The sequence below is a fragment of the Barbus barbus genome (genome assembly GCF_936440315.1).
Source record: "Barbus barbus genome assembly, chromosome: 1".
Lineage (NCBI taxonomy): Eukaryota > Metazoa > Chordata > Actinopteri > Cypriniformes > Cyprinidae > Barbus > Barbus barbus.
Window position 1 is genome coordinate 40,125,549 of NC_136729.1, and position 20,462 is coordinate 40,146,010.

General features: G+C 36.9%; 2 protein-coding genes across 4 annotated transcripts in view; one reads left to right on the forward strand and one right to left on the reverse strand.

Moving 5' to 3' along the window:
* LOC306860236 (unconventional myosin-IXAa-like) overlaps positions 1 to 15,038 on the reverse strand; it is a 149,852-nt gene extending 134,814 nt beyond the window's left edge. The window contains exon 1 of the mRNA XM_079401829.1: positions 14,734 to 15,038. The gene's annotated coding sequence lies outside the window, so the exon portion shown is untranslated. The remainder of the gene's footprint in view (positions 1 to 14,733) is intronic.
* A 185-nt stretch (positions 15,039 to 15,223) lies between these two features.
* LOC306843196 (sentrin-specific protease 8-like) lies at positions 15,224 to 19,197 on the forward strand. 3 transcript variants are annotated; one of them, XR_013781816.1, is made up of 3 exons: positions 15,224 to 15,324; positions 16,251 to 17,216; positions 18,353 to 19,197. XR_013781816.1 is itself a non-coding variant. In XM_079374518.1 (2 exons), the coding sequence occupies exon 2, from the start codon at positions 16,283 to 16,285 to the stop codon at positions 16,919 to 16,921; it is 639 nt and encodes a 212-aa protein (XP_079230644.1). In that variant the 5' UTR covers positions 15,224 to 15,324; positions 16,251 to 16,282; the 3' UTR covers positions 16,922 to 19,197. The 3 variants fall into 3 exon arrangements, 2 of the variants coding, with proteins under 2 accessions (XP_079230644.1, XP_079230645.1); XM_079374518.1 differs by having other exon boundaries at positions 16,251 to 19,197; XM_079374519.1 differs by having other exon boundaries at positions 15,235 to 15,324; positions 16,237 to 19,197.
* Positions 19,198 to 20,462: the final 1,265 nt, after the last annotated feature.

Consider the following 20,462-nt stretch of genomic DNA (forward strand, 5'->3'; position numbering starts at 1 on the left):
TGGGTAGAGAGAGAGGGAAATGGGATCGGCAAAGGACCAAGAGACAGGATTCGAACTCGGCTCGCCACAAGTGCAGTTGCGCTGTATGTCGGCACACTAACCACGAGGCTATTTTGGGTGAACTTTTTAAAGTTAATATAAAACTAAGGATGCACAGTATAAATCAGTACCATTTTAGTAATTGGACAATATTAATGAATAATTAGTAGGCATTTAACATTTCATTGTGCATGCTCATTTCAGGTTTTATATTTAGAATCGATCACTCACTTCAAGTAATTTGTTAATTAACTGTTTTTAATAAAACTAAAAATAGATATGTGCGAACTGTAAAGTGTATGTAGGAGCATGTGTGTGAATAAAACTGCCTGCAGGTATTTAAAAAGTCTCAAATAACAAGAAATAATAAATTTTCGAACAAGAATCTTAATCATCATTTTAATAAGTTTTAATTTGGGGATGGAAAAGCAGTAATCGTAATCAATGCCTAATTTGATTATTAAAGTTCAAAAAGCAAGCACTGCAAGTTTCAAAGTCAAAACGTGGCGCTGTTGCATGTTCTACAGGTATGCGGTTTTAGAGCGGTTCAAAATAAATAAAGAACATTTATGCCAAACGATTGCTTATGATAGACCATTGATGAATTATGACTACTTTATGGTATTTAGTCATGCACTAAAAATAAGAGTCTCCTTGTATTTCAGGCTCGTTTATAATTAAAAGTCATGCAATACATAAACTGTTTTCTGATGTTTTTATATTCATATTTTGGATACATGATAAACAGTATATAGCATTTTAGTTTAGTGCATCACATGCAGAACTGTGGTATGAGACCTAGAGCAAAAGGGAATAGGCTACTTTTATTTAGGTATTTCTCTCACACGGCTTCACAAGCGTGTAAGTTTTCTGGACTTTTATAATGCCTTTATGGTGCTATTCTGTCTTGGTGCTCCGCACAATATGCTAGAAAAACAAAAATGGTTTGTGCAACACCAGGATGAGTAAATGACAACAAACAGTTCATTTTTTGGAAGAACTGCCCAGCATATTTTTGCGGCTGGGACTGTAAAGCTGTTCCATGTGGATGGGTGTCAAAGCTGTTGAAGAGGATGACAGTAAACTGAGTGTTCAAAGCACAGTCAGACAAACCCTCCTCTCACTCTCTCCCACTCTGACACAATTTCCTGTGTTGGCTTGTGACATTTCACTCTAGAGACCTTATCTACAAGAGCCACTCTTCATAGAGAGCCAGCAACACACAGGCTGTTTAAAAAGAGAGATTCCCTCCCGTTTCCCCTCACTGCTGCATCACAGCAGTACATCTGCATGCCGTGCTCTTTTGTTTCCTGTCCGCTCGTCCCTCCCTGTCCTTTACTTTCCCTCTCTCTCGCTGGACACAAATCCTGGTATAATAAATGAAGCCATTTACACTGCACAATGAATCTAAAGCCCTATTCGCATGGGAGTAGTATTACCTGGTGACCTCTAGTCCTTTGTAATAATTGTGGAGGTTGTCTGTGATAGTCCCCTGCGAATCAGCCAGGTCTGTAATTTGTAAAGTAAAAATTCCCCCACAAATTACCTACCATATTTTGCCAAACACAGAGGTCCTGTGATAATATTAGTCCAATGCGAATCAGCATCTCTGGGAATTGGTGGGTTCATATATAATTTTTTCAAGTTTTTGTTTCTAGTGTGCCTTTTTATCTATCTTTCGCGAAGAATAGAGACTTTGTAGGAGTATTTTGTCGCTGTATACACCATACAAGTTCAATTTGCATAAAGAGAAAGCTGAAAACCATCAGAAGAGTGAAAAATAATGATTAGATGAAGATGAATGACATGTAAAGCAGCATGTGGTAAGTAACATTCTTCTGTTTATGATATATAATGTTACACAAAGCCTTGTCATCATAACCGGGAGATAAGTCAGTAAATTCGGGTAAAATCCCGTGCAAATGCGCCACATGAAATTCAGATGTGGGGGGGGGGGGGGGGGGGGGTGATTTCTAAATCACACAAGGTCTCCAGATAATACTAATCCTGTGCGAATAGAGCTTTATATTTAGACTGTTTTCACATTTTGTTGGTTATAATGAAAGGATTAGCAAACATGTATGAGCAGACAGTAATGAGTATATGCACCGCTGGCTAACTAAACACTTCTGATTGGTCATTGCGTTTGGTGCTAAAAATATATGTTCGTAATGGAGTACAAACCTTAACGCTTCAAAAACATGTTGCAAATAGAAACCTATGACGCTCTTCACAAAGCACTCACACAAATGTACACAGGAAACAAAATGACCCTTACTTTGTATTACCGGCGCAACAGGAAGGCTGGTATCAAAAAAAAAAAAAGTTACATTCTGATAAATAAATTTATATAAAAATATTAGATAATAAAAACAGCTGTGACATGTTCAGCCTTGTAATTATTGCTATTTTAAAGGGGCCATATGACATTGCTAAAAAGAACAATATTTGGTGTATTTGGTGTAATGCAATGTGTTTATGTGGTTTAAAGCTCAAAAAACACATTATTTTCCACATACTGTACATTATTGTTACTCCTCTATGCCCCGCCTTTCTGAAACGTGTTAATTTTTACAAAGCTCATCGTTCGGAGAAGCTAGGTGTGCTCTGATTGGCCAGCTATCCAGTGTGTTGTGATTGGCCGAATACCTCAAGCGTGTGATGGAAATGTTACGCCCCCTCACTGTATTGTGATGCCGTTTTCTAATGCCGACGAGACTAAAACAATAAAACCCATTACAAACGAAGCATTTGTTGCATCCAGTGGGGACATAATTACTGTTTATAATGACTTAGACTGTCTTTTCACGCGTCGAGTTGCACCGCGTAAACATTACCATGTCTGCATTTGTGATCGGAGAAACGGCAAACAACAAGCACTACTCTACACTGATCAAAACTCGTGTTTGAATCGTCAGTGTCAGAAACATACTTACAGGCTGTGAGTCAGAAGCGCCAGACTGTCCTTGCAAAGTTGGAATTGCCCCACTTTATAGAAACAGCCTTTGAGCAAGCCAGCATTGTAGGCTACTCTTCCAGGTTCAGGAAATAGTCCTCTGTAAATTGCACTGCACACACTCGACTATTTGCGTTGTACTGCTCTGGAACCGTGTTGTAAATACAACTTAACCACTGATTTCTAGTTGTGTCCTCTTTTGGAAGCCCAAACAAAGTACTTTCACTTTCACAACGAAACACAGCATCTCCAGGACATGGAGCCGAGGGCAGCAACAATACTACAGCGAGAATAAATATAACGCCCTCTTTCTGTGTGTAAACATTTGGGCGGTGTTATGAAAATCTCCCCACATCGTGACGCAGACATGTGGGGGCGTGTTTGAATGAGCCGTTTTAGGGGGGCGTAGACAAGTCTTAACTTTTATAAAGAATATCTCTTTGGTTTTGAGACTTTAGTCTTTGCAAATTCAGGGATCTTATCTATGCATGAACAGCTTGTAACACTCCAAAGAGAAAGGAAAACTTGAAATCACATCATGTGACCCCTTTAATTATTTTTTTTTTAAACAATCACAAAACTCCTTTTCTTTAAAGCAAAAAAGTATACCTCTCATTATTAATAGCCTATATACCTACAACAATACTAAGACAGACTAATTCTATTTAAGATAGGCAGAATGTGAATTTGGACATTTTCCAGGACTGAGAGAAAGGGAGGAAAAGAAAGTAGATGGTAAAGAGGGTTGGGAGGATTCCAGAGTCTGTCTCTAGTCATTCAGCAGCCTGCTGGGGAGTCACGGTCTCCCATTCTGCAGACAGACAGGAGGGATGACACCACTCATCCCAGCACAGTCTGGGCCTCTGGATTTGCAAAGCAAATGCATCACAGGCCTTCTCAGACCGTTACAAACCACTATGAAAAGCATCTGGGAGGATATACCAGCCCTGCTGTTCTCTCCTCCACTCCAGGATTAAAACCACTGCTTTTCACCAAGGAATATCCTCAGGGAAGAAGACGGGGAATTTCCATGCGTTATATAACAAGCAGGTTGATTCTGTCACTTGACAACATTGTGTGGGGTAAATGAAGCCAAAATGAAACGCATTTAAGCAGTTTCGTCACAGTCAGGGAGCCAGCACTGGAATATTTATGTTAGAAGTGCAAGCAAAAGAGACACAAGCACTTCAACAAATCAGACTGGCCGACCCCACAAAACTCAGTTCAAGCTTGTATCAGCCTGAAGGGATTCAGAGTGAGCTGGAGCAGGAAACATGCAAGTATATAAGCCAAAAACTGCAGAGAAACAGCATGTCCTTCAGTTTGTGTCAACATTTGGACACAATGCTATCAACAATGTTTTTTTTTTTTAAATTACTTTATTAGGAAGAGAAACAATAGGTTGGAGTCGCTAAGACTGTCGTGACCAATTTTGGGAGTAATTTGTGTTACAAAATAGAGTACCGTTTCAAAGTAGCGAGTAAAGTAAAAGTTTTTTATCACAACACAAAAGCAAATCATTATGGAAAAGACATTCTTTGTGAGAAAAAAATATAATAAAAGCTTCTATAAAAACTAATTTTCTTAGGAGTAACACAATGATGTAACATGTTACTTTTAATGTAACATTCCCCAACATTGGACATTTGGTTCAAACATTATGTCCTAAACCAGGAACAAGAATGCTGCAAAGCTACACAGTTATAACATTTCAATATTTAACATTTTTAAAACCACTGAGATTTCAATCAATGCAACAGAAAAAGAAACCAAGAGATCGCCAAAATGTCATGTCAAGGCATGCTTTGTCATGGTCATAGTTGGTTAGAAAATGAAGGAGATCAAATTGCTTGCTTGCGGCTTGATCACTACTGATTAGGAGACTATGCAACGTAACACGTGTATGCGACTACTGTCGTATCATTTTTCATCCATTGTCCACTAAAATAATAATGTGATCATAAAGCACAATAAGATCACAAGGGTTTACCAGCAAAATATCAATACTGAAACTTTGATCTGTCTATTCATCATACCAGTAAAAATCCCCCCGGGGTGCACAAAGAGATGGAGGGTAATGAGTCATTACTATCGATCAGGCTCTGAATCAGAAATGAGGATTGTGAGTAAACAGTAAGTACAGTGCATTTAGATAGGCCAGTGATAGTGGTAATGGATAGTCAGCGATCATGACGGCCCGACACTAGTGCAGCCGAATTCATTCAAGCTACTCAAAAGGGAGATGAATCAGGAACATAGAGGGTGGTCTGAACAGTCTTTGCAATGATATTTTCTGGAAACTCTAACCAAGGAGTGAATGAGTCATATCGCAGAGCTATAAATTATGGTCTGACCTCGTATGGGAGAAAGTCGATTTACACTATAACTTTCATACACATCATTGTTTCTAATCAATTCTACAGACTACACATCAATTCACATTCTTATTACATTGATTTATCACTTTCAATTCACTTTTAACTTTTTATTGACACAGAAAGAAAATTGCCATGCCAAAAATATACACAAAAACCTAATTTATCACAGGAACGGGTCTAAATTTATCAAATCAAGATCAAATTAACATACCAGTATAGTTTTAAATCAAACTGAAACATCAGTACAACATTCACATACTACAAAAAGGACAAAGTGAATTACTTAGTTTATCATGTGTGTTATTTCCATTCATTGATGCTGCAGTGTTTCCCATTAAATACTTTGACCAGGGGTTCTCAACTCTGGTCCTCGTGGTCCACTTTCCTGCAGAATTTGGTTTCAACCCTAATCAAACAGATTGAGACTTTAACTGCATCCGGACAATACGCATTAAATAAAATATAGCTTAACAACATCTTTCAGGGTAAGCAAGCAACCGTAGCAACTTGCTCTCTGAAGATAACCTGCTCCGGAGTAGGTTCTGTTTCAGGGTTGGCTATCAGCGCATGTGTGCGTGCAGTGTGGCACACTTTTTATTAGCGTCTGTTTCCATAGTGACTCGTCGATTCATCGCTCTATTGAGAATGTTAACCAGGAACATCAACTGAGAGTTCAGGGTTTAGCAGATGATAAGTTAACCCTGCTTTCTGGAACACCCCCCTGGTTTCTCTGGCTATTGTTATTGCATGCTAGAAGAACGCAATATTTCTGCAGGAGAGCCCAGGCTGAATGTTCTACAGTCATGGAGCAATTTCAATGAAATGCTGACTCAAACATATTTTAAAAAATTCATAGATCTCTGCATATATAATCTATCCTATACAACTCAGCACTTCAGCACAATAAAATGAAGCTTCCAATAAATTTAAATGTACATTCAAAAGCTACAACTACAAATAATGAACAAGACAGACTCAGTCAGTGAGCGAGTACAGAAAGGTGGAGGCCTAGCATGTAAGCCGCCACCCCGTCAATGTCTCCATGGCAATGGAGGTCTTTTTCCTGTCCTCCCTATGGCGCCCGCTCCTGGGACAAAGACCCCAACATGGGCGGTACAGGAAGAGTGACTCAGATCCAAAACCAAACCATGATATTATTGTGCTCATATTGACTTTAATGAGTATACCACACCTTTAACACACTGCACTATTTCTTGTACCCACTAAAAACAGATGCAGTATACACCGCCCTCCCTGAAGTTATAATTAGGTCCCACCTTCACCTTCAAGTTATGCTAGCTACTTTCTGACAGGAAACAACACAGGTACAGACATTTGATGTTGAATCGTAACTCTAACAATCAATAGAGAAAGTGATCAGGGTCTGTAAAAATCGTATAATGCTGGATAGCCCCACCCACAATGAAAGTCCACGGTCAATTTGTCACTTTTTTCTCATCATAGCCAGTTAAGGCATGAGTTGTGTGGGCATTACAGGGAGAGAAGGAGATGTTTTAAGGGTGGATATATCAGTAACGAGGATTATGCACACACCATTTCCCCTTTAGAAATGTCTACTTCAGGACAAACTGCAAGACTGAGCAGAGCGTGGCCTGAGGGCAGCAGTAGACAGGAGGAGGACACAAGGAGCCCAGCAGAAGGCGTCTCACCAGGCACATTGTCTGCCAGATGAACAAACACACATCAGATTAAATAATGTAATATTTAGATATACTCGCACTGCATAAAAGGTTTCTGTGCTGAGCATTGTAGCCGATCACAGAACTGTATGCGAAGAGTATGCACTGAACTGAAGTGACTGACAGCTCTAACAACTATAAAGGCTATGCTCACTTTCTTTATATAATTTAATCATTTTAATGATAACAGATGGTTTCCATGCTACTAAGAGGAACAATGAGAAGAAGTCAACAGACAATTTAGTCACTGGCTTGATTGATGCATAAACAGCAATGAACGATTTTGCAACAATCACTTTTTAAACATTAGGACCTTTTTCATAACAAATCACTGTCCAAGAGTTATTTAAAGGTGAAATTTAAGCTGTAACATAATAGTTAAACTACACTGAAGGAAAATATGGTTGCTCCGACTTCATGTCAGTCATCATAAGACCTATAATTTCCCTGGACTGTGTATTTGTTGGACATTATCTCGATGGAACGCTCTACTTCTCGTATACATGGATCTAACGTGAAAACTGTTAATTCATGGCATTCAGCTTTTAACGTTGTCCCTTTTTTTCTAAAATCTTTGTATAAAATAATTTTATTGATATTTGTTTATCTATTAATAGTAATTAATATATATATATATATTTTTTTTTTAAGTCTACCAGGGGGTGAGATGGGTTCTAAATTTGTACAGCTGCTTTTTGTTTTGTGCTACTGTTCCACAGAATAAAATTCAATAAACCGTTGTTAACAAAAAAAATAAGACCTATAATTTCCTGTTTCCATCACTGCTCTGACATAGCCAAACTGTACACATGAAAAAAAAAAGAATCCAAACAAAGGCCTAAAAGTAACAAAGAATGAGATTCAGTTACACCACTGGTTTGACATGTTTCAAGTCTTGAAAGTATGTACTTTGCTGGTCATGGAAAAGTCCTTACTTTTAAGAATGTAGAAAGAAGGGGACGTTAATGTTTTTGATTACAGATTATGATGATGTCAGCTTTTAAAAAACTATATGATGTGCATGTTAAAATCACTGCAACATTACAATGGAAACTAAAAAGTCAATTTTGACTTCACAGTGATTTTAAGTTTTGCAGATTAGATTTTTGTTCATTCCAACAGCACCAACGGTCTTTTGGTCTGGATGAATGAATGTTTGTGTACTAACTGAACTAACTGTACTAACTGAAATGCCTGCTTCGTTTATGCTTTGTCTTGCTCCTTTCTTACAGCATTCAAGTTCATTTCGGTTTATGATTGTGTGTATTAGACATTAAACACGGACAAGATGAAATTCATTGTAGAAGTTAAGAAACATATGATAAATCTCTCAAGTTCCACAAGGAAAAGCGCTAAGTGTAGACAGAAAAACTGCAGCTGGAATCTTGTTGCATCACTCATGGTTAGGACACAGTTTTATGGAGCTTTAAATCTTACTTTTTCATCCTTTTTGAAGCTTGACAGTATAAATCACCATCCACTTTTGTTGTGTGAAAAATAGCAAGCTGCTTTGTATTTTTGACACTGTGTTCTGTTTTTGTGTTTTACGGAAGAAAGAAAATAAAGGTCTGAACCATACAAGTAAATAACAACATGTAAAGGAAGTATGCACCAACTTTACCTCCCCATTCTATTAAAGATGAAAAAAATGACTTAAAGCCTTTCCCTTCATATGTAGTTTCCTGGCTTGCTATATAAACTGGTTTTGCAGAGCGCTCAGGTTAAGACAGTATCCAAGATTTGAGACAAGATAAGCCACTAATAAATCTTCCTCACCCCTCAAACAGCCAACAGGTTCTGACATTTTTCCTGCGGCCACCAAGAGGCCTTATACCGTCAAACACTGAAGGAGAGATATTGTACAGAACAGGACTGGTGCTGACCACGTAACTCAAATAGATCAGGTGCAGTGTCTGTATGATAAGAAGGTCAGAGCAGCTCTATTTTTCTCTTACGATCATGTACTTTTAGTGAAACGACCCAGTTTTACAGTGCCCCCTTTACTAGGGCCCCTACACTACAAAACGTGGCTTGTCAACACCTGTTCTGCTGCTGCACATTTATCAAGAGTAGACAGGTACCTACTTACCTACTTAAGCTAGCTAAGTACTACATCCAAACTATTTTAAAGCATCACTATTGCTCATACTTAAGGTTAGGGATTTGAACAAACCCTGATGTGCTACAAACATTAAAAGCATGTCTGCCTTAAATCCCACAGTTTGTTGAGGAAATATTGGTTTTTACTTTCTACGTAACTGGACTTGTGATTTTCACCTCAAAGACAATAAAACGAGGGAAGAAAACCCCACAGTCCCAAATCATATCTAAGGCCTAGAGGCCAAATTCATGTAATAGAAGAACAAGAAGTTTGTAAGAATGTTTCTAAGAGCAATTCTTGAAAAACTGATAATGAACTGAAAACAAATAGCAGGCTCTGGTGTATAAATGGGTTTTACCAAAGAAAAAAATGGCTTCATGCATACCCATGGACAGTCATTGTTTGCATTATCGTTCATATCACTTCAGAGTACTTGCGCACATTCCTAATAACAGTAGTAGGCTTTTTATGTGGCTACAGTGTTATGTTGTAATGCTTAATATTGTTATCAACTTATATTCATAAAACATCTTTCCTTTGGGGAATTTAAGACGAGTTGAAATATTATTCTGTTATTTTCGCTGAATTTTAAGAAGATTCTTCTTAAGATTTTTTTTTTCTTAAGATAAGAACATTAAGTATTTTTGGCCATTCAAAGTATTCTTAACATTTTTAGAATAATAAAAATTCCATGATGAAAATTCAATCACTTCAGCTATTTGACTACATTTGTAAATTCAAATATACAACATGCGCTAAAATGTTATTGTTCCTATCTTCTGGGCATCATTCAATCCTTCCTATTTCAGCAAGAGGAAGAAACTGTGACAGCTTGCCTTCAGGATCTGTCCTTAGGGATACAAAGGCATCATGTAGACACTCATCACAGGCTGATGAAAAGCTAATGACAGTCATGGATTTAGTTGTTCTCTTGTCTAATTAAGGATCCAACTCAAGTTGGCTGTGTAAAACCATTTAAACTCTTCAGCAATGGCACAAAACACAAAATCCCCAAATGAAGAGAAGTTAACTAAAGCGATTATGATGGCCTCAAGGGCTTGTCTTGAAGGGTCAAATCTGAGATTATGTTGATTTTCATAACTTTTTCAGTGCTTCAATGGAGTGGAGTGAACTGTTAAAAAATGGGTCTATTAGTCCTCTAACAAACAACCAGTCAATTAATACTTCATCTAGTTATTTTAGCAGTGTTTTTTTTTAGCAGTAATGCTTTAATTAGCATACCAACAGTTTGCTGGGCTTTAATTCATCCCCTCAACACCACTGCCACTACAGCCAATTACATCTAGATGTCTCTGCCCATTACATTGCATCTAGTGCATTCATAAGTGTTGTGTTTTAAGATGTCGTGTTCATTAAAAATGTTCTCATTTTTAAAAACACATGCATTCTTTTCCCCACTTATCTATCTGTCTAGAAGTTTATGAAGGCAAGACCTTGATTTATGTAAATGCCATCTGAACAGGTCTGTTAAATGTATTCAGGTCTTCCTAAAGATTGATACATCTAGAGTTTTAATCAATCAGCAAGTAACTTTGTAGTAAATTGAGTTAACAAAGGCTTAGTTCAAATAATACTTGTGTCATTTCAACAATAAGACTTTTGTCCTTCTTTAAAACATAAATTAAGACCTTTTTAATAAAACATGAGAGACTTTTGTCCTGCGTCTGAAAGTCCAGTCAGACACAAAAAGTGCAGTGCTGGGTTTCTCAAAAGCATCGTGAAATAAGTTGATAGAGACCATTGGTAGCAATGGATCTACTTTTGGCTTACGATGCTTTTGGGAAATGCAGCCCAGAAAGAGATTGTAAAAGAAATCCATATAAACCCATATTAAATGTGCTCTATGCATCTGGTGCTGATCAATTGTTATGTGAATAAAAGGCTAAATTAAATCTGTTTGTCATGTAAATTTATTTTATGTCTCTTCAGAAGACATGGATTTAACCTCATATTCATATGGATTACTTTTACAATGTTTTTATGAACTTTTTGAAGCATTAAGTGGATTAAAAGAGAGAAATATAAAAAAATTAATTTGTGTTTCAGAGATGAACGAAAGTCTTATGTTCTCGGAATGACAAGATGGCGAATAACTAATGACAGAATTTCCAATTTTGGGTGAACTAACCATTAAAATGTCACATTCTATGAAGGAAAACCAGCATAACTTTTTAAAGTTTATTAAATAATGCTCATTTTGCTGGGAGTTTATAGAGGCTTAAAAGTCATTTTAAAAGGTAAGTTCTGGAATTAGACAACGGACCCGAATAACATCCAAATCCACTCCAAATATTTGTTTGGATTGGACGAACATAACACGGGCTTTGAATTTCAGATCATCTCGAAAACAAGTTCCAAGAAAAATTACAGCCTGTAAGATACATAGATCCAAGATGATTTATTGCTTGATGATAATTTAGGACTGGCACATATTGCGGTCAATTTGGCTCTATGGAAAACCAAAACACATATTTCTGAAGTCAAAATGCACAATGTAAGCAAAATAGCATGGCAATCGCGTGAGCATCTTTTTATGAAAATTGACCAAACAATGAACTGTCAACACACATCAGTCTGTGTTTGAAATACAAAAGGGTTTGAGACAAATGGTAAAAGGAATAATTACTGTTGTTTCCAGTTATTTACAGCCCGGAATATGACCCATACTCCTTTTCAGCTGTCTGTCTGCTTACAGCTGTCCACAATCTGCAATTCAGCTAAATAACTTAATGTCTGAAGAACAGCTGACATATTCACAAGATAAACATGTATGAGATAAATACAATAAAAAACAGACAGTGTAACTCATGTTTGGTTTGTTTAGATGATGTAACAGTTATACTATGCGGAGAGGTTTGGTCAGAGCATATAACACATTTCTGAAGTATGGATTACTGCATCTCCTGACCTGATGGCAAAAAGGTTTACTACTTCCAATGGAAGTTTCCTCTTATTGTTGTGGGCTTCAGATTTCTCCTACAAGCTAGGTTCATCATACAGAGCCTCTAACAATCAGCTAGACTTCTCCAGAAGTCATAAAGTACAGTAAGGCCCTATGAGTCCCACGATATGAACAAAGCTGACAGAATCAAGTCATAAAAATTGAATTTACAGTAGAACACTGTATGTCACAGAACATGGCTATTAGGCTGTAGCTTAATCAAATCACAATATGGACTAGTGTCTGTGACTATTAAGGCACAGAAAGACAACTATTTAAAAATTAAGTCTGCATGTCTCTGTGTGAATGAGTGGTGCAGTTTCGTCTACATGCTCAAGCACGCATGACGTTTGTGGTGTTTTCAGCGCCTGCCGTCTCACTATACGAGAACAAGAAAGCATGAGCTTCAACTCTAGAGCTGCTCTGAGAGTTCACTTTCACAAGCATTTCACCATTTCATTTGATAAAAACTACCATCATATCAAATATACATGGAAACCCAAAGGTCTTCACTAGTACAACCTGCCAAAATAAAAGTTTGGTTTAAATTAAAGAAACTGTGATGACTACATACTATTTTTGCAATATGTAATGATAATACATTTATTAAAACTTTCCGGTTAAATTTTCATATTTTTTAAGATTTAAAATTGTATTATTAAATTATACAGCCAGAAAAAATTAAACCGACGACAGAATTTATTATTTTAGAAATTTTAACAAATTTTCGAATTGTTCAAGTGCTATTTAAATTGAACAGAAATGCTTTTCGATTCAAATTTAATTAAACCATTAAAATGGACTCCAGAAAAATTAATACAGGAAAAAAATGAGAAAGTAAAATAGAATTTAGGGGAAATTTAATTAATAAATAGGGCCCTAAAATGCAATGTTAAACTTTTAATAATTGGCTGTTATACTGTATGGCCCGGTTTCAAAGACAGGACTTAAACTAAGCCAGGATTAGGCCATAGTTCAACACGCTTAGAAAAAAACATTACCGGGGTGCATCTTGAGACAAAACAAAGGCACTGATGTATTTTAAGATCAGTCAAAGCAAGTTTCTTTCAGTTGAAACAGCTCAGACTTACATTTTAGTCTAGGACTAGGCTTAAGCCTCGTCTGTGAAACCAGGGGTATACGTTTCATGATTTCAATTAAACATTCTTTTTGATTAATACAATTTAATTTAACCATTTAAATAGAATCTACAGCATTTGGTAAAAAAAAATAAAAAGGATATCACAGGGCCATTTCAAGTGGTCACTAAAATAATCCGGCCTTACCTTCTCCCCACAAGCTATGTGATGCAACTTCTATTTTTGCTCTGCATTAATATTTAATAACAAGGAATTTTAAACCTGTGAAGTGATTTTGTTTCAAACTGAAAGGCTCTCTAAAAATTCTCTCAAGAATCTCACAGATTTGATCAAAAAGTCTATAGTAGTACTGTTGTTGTTACATCATTTATTTAAATACATTATAGCAACATGGTATGCTTAAAATAAGTGTCATGCAAACACGTGAATACAATAATTCAGGACTATGGTATCACCACTGTACTATAGTACATTTTTGTAAGCACATGTTTTTAGAACAGTAGTAACATATAGTCGTGACTCAATCTGATTCAAAAGCATGCAGCTCTCTGACCACAGGGGAGGTTCTTAACTAATTTCTCGGATGTCATATACAGGGCCAGACAGTTGTCAGAGTAAAGTCATGTCTTGGCACAATCTCCCAGGCCGCCCTAACAGCTGAGACAGACCCTTCACATTCCTCACATCACCTGTGCTGCTCTGCTGGGAAAACAACACTGCCACCAATAAAAGCAAACTTTCCTCAGCAACACAAAAGTGACATTTGTGATCCAAAAGTATTTAAACTCAAAACAAAAGTTTGTTAGGTTTCAAATTCAATTAAGAAGCACTAATTTTGTTTAAAACGTATTGTTACTGGAAGAGTGTGATGAGCTACACCTGTGGTTTCTCTGCTAGGAAACCTAAGTGAACTTCCACTTAAATCACTAACAGCAGACGGATAAAAGACATTCAGAAAAGTAACTTTAGTTCTGAAAAAAAGTGTAGCATCATGTGTTTATAGATACCACCTAAATGCAATAACATTCATACACCTTTAACTTTAACTTGAGTGCGCACATACTATTAGGGCGACAGTATCTCCAAAAAAAAGACCAGTGAGTGAGAGGAAAATGAAACATTATGACTGGGTCCGGATGACTGTGCAGATTTGGCCCATGATCACTGCAGTACTGAGGATGAAGTGAGTGTTCAATAATGCATGCACCATCATCATCATCATCACCCAGGGCATCTATCACACTTTAAACTCACCCGCTCTGAAATGTCAGCTCAGAGTTATTCTAACAGAATTATACTAGTTACAGCCTTCACTGGTGACCCTGATGTCTGCTGACACTGAAGCAAAAGAAATATCACAATATAGCGTTGCACGTATGTCACCCGTAGACAAAGCAGCAGATAAACTCTGGTAACATGGTAACTGGGAACGATCAGTGTGTTTGTGTAATTCGCCGAAAGCACAAGTGAAATTCATTTTAACACACTAATCCTCACCTCTCTGAGTTCAATGTGAAAATCCAGTGTGCTGCGCTTCTCCTTTAAGAACAGATCAAATCCAGCGCAGCTCGAGTCCACTAATATCCCACAACTGTCTCTCTCTCAAATTGTCCTTTGCAACTTTCCCGTGTCCAAACATACGTGCCGCTGTGCCATTTTAACTAAAAAATGACTACAGTACTTTTCCCATTGAAATTCCCCAATAGTGCGGCGTTTCTTTTCTCGTGGGAGTCGCTCGCTGAAACTCCTCTGTTTTTCCTGCTTAATCAGTGCTGCTTCTCATCAGCGTTTAGACGCGCTGGGCTAGGAATCAGGAGGAATTGGGCGGGGTCAGCTGCGGCGATGGGCGGCGGCTGTCTTTCAGAGATGCGATACGTATTTAGTTGCGTCACGAATATCAGCCAATCACCTTCGAGTATTGGAATGAGGCGAAAAAGCGCTTTGCCCCTCAATACTGTCGCAATCGTGTAGAAGCGCGACATTTTCTATAGCAACAATGAATGGTTTACGGCACCTGCCCTCGCGTGCTTGTGGTAGAGGAAGGTGGACGCTATGAGAGCGTACTTTGGGGACTCTTTCTTTAGCAAGGTAAGAAACGATATGTTGTCAAATTAGATAACTGACTGTTATTATTAAAATTATGAAGAAAGCTGAGAAGCGGAATGTATTTGTTTTTAAATCGCTGTTTGTTTGGCCTGTATCAGTGCATTACTGATTTGTGCAATTAGACAGTTTTTGCAAATAAGACAACTTTAAGTCAAGCTGAAGCACTTACAAAATAACAGTATAAATAGTCTTATATCTTAAAACTAGTACAAGAACTACAGATCAGAGTAACGTTAAGATGTACTAATATAAATAATTTAATAGCCATACAAAATTGCAAAAAGAACAGAAAGTGTAGGTGATAAATTACTCATACAAAAGTAGAATGGTACAGTTAAAGATGATAGATGGATAGAATAAATAGTTTCATAATAATAATGTAACATAATAAACATCATTATTTAAATGACACCTTTCGTTCATAAAATGCAGCTTAAAGTGCTTTACATAGAAGCATAAACATCAAATGTCACATGCACACAAAACTAATTAAGCAAATAAAAATAACATAACATCAAATGCATCACATATAAGATTAAAAAACAACGTTATGCATGAAAATATAGTATATCAACAACATAATGCATAGAAAATTAATTAAAAAAATATATTTTTTACTTTCTTTTAAATTTTCTTGCATTTGTTGCTGGAACCTCCAGTTATCTTAATATTCTTGACGGAATATAATTTGGCAATATAGAGGGAAATTTAATAGGAAGCCAATGCAAAGCAGCTAAAAATGGAGTTATATGTTGTCTCTTTCTAGTTAATAGCCGAGCTTCTGAATTTTGGATAAGCTGAAGGGTTTTGTGGGAGACCATTAAAAAGTTTATTTGATGTAAAAGCATGGTATTAACTTGGTACTATGTATGTAAATCAATAAAATCTCTTAAGTCTTATCCCCACAGTAACTGCTGCTGTCATTCTGGTTGCCTTGAGGATGGATCCAGTGGTTCTGAGCTACCAGGACAGTCTCCTGCGGCGCTCAGATGTGACACTTTTGAATGGACCCCACTGGCTCAACGATCAGGTCATTGGTTTTGCCTTTGAGTACTTTGCAACAGAATGCTTCAAAAGTTTGGGCGAGAAGGTCTGCTTCATCAGCCCTGAAGTCGCTCAGTTTATAAAGTACTCCTCATGTCAAGAGGAACTCGCCATTTTCCTGGAGCCGCTGAGTCTTGCATCTCGTCGGTGGGTTTTTTTGGCTGTCAATGACAACTCTAATCAAACAGCCGGTGGCTCCCATTGGAGCCTGCTTCTTTATCGGCGAGACACCAACAAGTTCTCCCACTACGACTCCCAGAGTGGAAGCAACTCACTGCATGCCCGGCGTATTACAGTTAAGTTGGAGGCTTTTCTAGGCACTGGAGAGAAAGTACCCTTTGTGGAGGAGCAAAGCCCCTCGCAGCAGAACAGCTATGACTGCGGAATGTATGTGATCTGTAATGCTGAGGCTCTATGTGAGAGTGCTAGAGTCGAGGGCTGTCCCCACCTGCCCGCTCAGATCATAACACCCACCTACATTACACGGAAACGAACAGAATGGTATTCACTAATACAGAGACTCGCCAAGGAATAACAAGCTGACCTTTTACATCATGCAATGGCACCGCATGAACCGTATTAGCCAATGGGCTTATTTATCATCCTCAATCCTGCACAAAATAAACTGCATTTGAAAACAGCATGCACTTCTCAAAAAAGTTTTTGCCAAACACTTAAACGAATAGTTCACACAAAAATGAAAAACATCACTTGACTCACCTTGTTCCGAATCCAAACCCAAAATGAGATGCAGAATCTTCACATTGCATTTTTTCCATACAATGAAAGTGAATTTGGACTAATTACAAAAAAGCACCCTAAAAGGGATAGTTCCACCAAAGATTCAAATTTGCTGAAAATGTATTTACCCTTAGGCCATCAGATGAATTTGTGTCGGAACTGATTTGAAAAAAAAAAATAGCATTACATCACTTGATCATCAATGGATCTACTGCAGTGAATGGGTGCCGTCAGAATGAGAGACCAAACAGCTGATCAAAACATCCCAATAATTCACAAGTAATCCACACCATTCCAGTCCATCAAATAATGTCTTGTGACATAAAAAAGCTCCATATTTGTGAGAAACAAATACATCATTAAGGCTTTTAAACTGTCCTCTCACATCAAAGCAATCCTCTCGCATCAGAATCCACTGATATAGTTGTTTAGAACTATTAGACCGTTTCAAATGAGACACTGGAGAAAGCTGCATTATGGATAGAGGACTTGCATTTTAGCTGGAAGCAACAATTAAGTTTAAAGCATCAAGGTGGATTTATTTCTTACAAACTCAGAGCTTTTTGTTTCACAAGACCTTAATTGATGGATTGAAGTTGTGCGGATTACTTCTGGATTATTGTGATGGTCTTTATCAGCTGTTTGGACTCTCATTCTGACGGCACCCGTTCACTGCAGAGGATCCATTGATCCAAATCTGTTCCAACAAAGAAACAAACTCATCTACATTTTGGATGGCTTGAGGGTGGGCGCATTTTCAGGTAATTTTCATTCTTGAATAAGCTATTCCTTTGAACTATCAAAAAAGTAGTGAATCATGCACTATATTCGTATTCTTCTGAAGTCAGTTATTTCCCTCCACTGTAGCTCTTAAATCAAATATGTATTGGCGAATATTTACATATGGCATGAGAGAACACATCATGCCAGATTTGATGTCATTGTTGCCAAACTTGACTGGTTATTATGGTGTTTATCATAACCATTGGTTATGAAGATAATTTTTTGTTCGTATTTTGAACTTGGCAGCCTAAATCCTAATTCACTTGCATTGTATGAAAATGAGCTGTGCCAACATTCTGCAAAACATCTTCCATTAAGGAAAACAAGTAAATCCTGATGGATCATGTCATTGGATGTGCTGTTTCTTTTAAGAAAACGTCTATGATATTTCAACTATTCAAAAGAGAGAAGGAACTTGTGATCAGTGTAACAAATCAGTTAGCAGCACAGGTTGGTACAGTAGATTCAGAATGTATTGTTGCCAATTAGTTTAGATTAGTAGCATGAAGTGAGTAACTGAATGTGATGCTTGTTTACAGGACCTTTTGCTCAGGGCTAATTTTGAGAAGAGTACAGATGACAAAGAATGTGATCTGTGTTATTACTGTCTAAGGAAAATGTAGTATGTGCTGTTATAACACACGGGCTGAACAAAAATACAGTAGAGTAGTTATTTAACCAAGTGTATCCTCTCGCTGAGCTGAAAAGATGCTTCGTAACCTCACACCAGCAAATGCATGATTGTGGGACAGTATATACTTCAGCTTTATAAACCAGTTTTCTTACAATTGAATGAAACCGATAAGAATGAGCACATTATATATCATCCTAATAAAAAAAACTGCATGCAGGGAACACGTGTCTATTGCAGTACAGTTCACTTGACTATACAAGTAATACTGACCTCAATTTAAACCATCATGATTCAGTGTGTTTTAGGGAGGCATTTCATCACAACTCCTAGCAGAACCTATTTCCTCAATTTTCATATCTTGTTATTTTCTCTCTGTCATGTTTTATTAAATCTGTAATTGTTTGTGTGTGAAATATACATTTGCATAAAAGATGATTGTGCTGATCTAAAGCAAGACCAGACTGTGTTTGGATACGTACAGCAACTTGAACAGTATTTAAATACTAAATTAGAAATATCTAATGTTACTGAATTACCATTTCTACATTGAAATGTCCTACACTTTTAATGACTAAATTATGTATCAAATTGTTTTAATGTGACATTAAGAAAAATAATCTTAATGAAAATAAAAAATGGGGCTGAGCGGAGACAAAGTTAAGTTGTCAGTCTGTTTACTCCAGTAAATATTACCATAAACCAGTTTCACATAAATAAACCCATTAAAATCAGCATTACAAAGCTTTTTGAGCATTGTCAACATTATTGCTAAAGGAAATAAAGTTCATTACACTCGCATAGACATCTGTAGTGGGGTAAGTTGTCAAATGGAAACTTCCTGCTTATTGTCAGACTTTTTTGAGAAGAATAGCTTTGTTGAAAGATAATACCTTTGATATATAAAATATATCATATTACCAGTTACCACATATGGAAGTATTTAAAAAATGCTTCTACAGTGTTAGCTATATACTACAGACCAGTGGTTCTCAAGGGGTCAACTAGGGAGCCTCAAGATGATTTAAAATAAGACAAAACCAACATTAAAATAAAAAGGACTGTACATTAGTGTGTGTGTGTATATATATATATATATATATATATATATATATATATATATATATATATATATATTTTTTTTTTTTTTTTTTTTTTTTTTAAACCAATAATTTGATATTACTTATCCAGTAAATCATGAAATGTCATGTTCATTCATTGGTTAAAATGAGTGGAAAAATTTGAGAACATTCAATACATTTAATATACAAACACTAAGTGTCCATGGATTTAAATAAGCTTTGAAAACAATACTTTGCCTCCAGATGCCGTGCCTTTTTTATCTATGCAACAAATGACCCATTTTATATGAAACTTAGTCCATAATGCAAAGGTTATCACCGGAACCGTGTTGATAGCTGTAGGGCCTCACATTTCCAGGTTTACTCTCAACAGTAGACTCTGTATGAAAGCGCTCTGAGCTCCTCCGGGGCCTCAGGTGTTTCACATTATCTCTCTGAGGGGGTCCTGACCTTCATGATCTCAGTTCTGGGACTGTACACCTCATCCACATCCTCTTAAACTGCACTGTAATGTACTGCAGATCTCCTCAGAAGTGTAAACACATTTCAGGTGGGAAAAAACTTATATATTTGAAGTATATGAAAAATGTTATTACTTTTTACATGATGGTTACCCATGACTTTAAAATATTCAAATAGTTCTTAATAAACAGTATTTTGCTAAACCAAAGCCTATTAGATCGAAACTGTGTGGATTCTGTCAATAGATGACAAAGGAATGAAAATGTGATGTGAAAAGTATGTTATTGATCATCCACACCCATTTTGGGCCCTTCAAAATATTCTGTTACAGTATGAGGTCTGTAACTTGAGATCATGTGGTGAACACAAATAGCCTC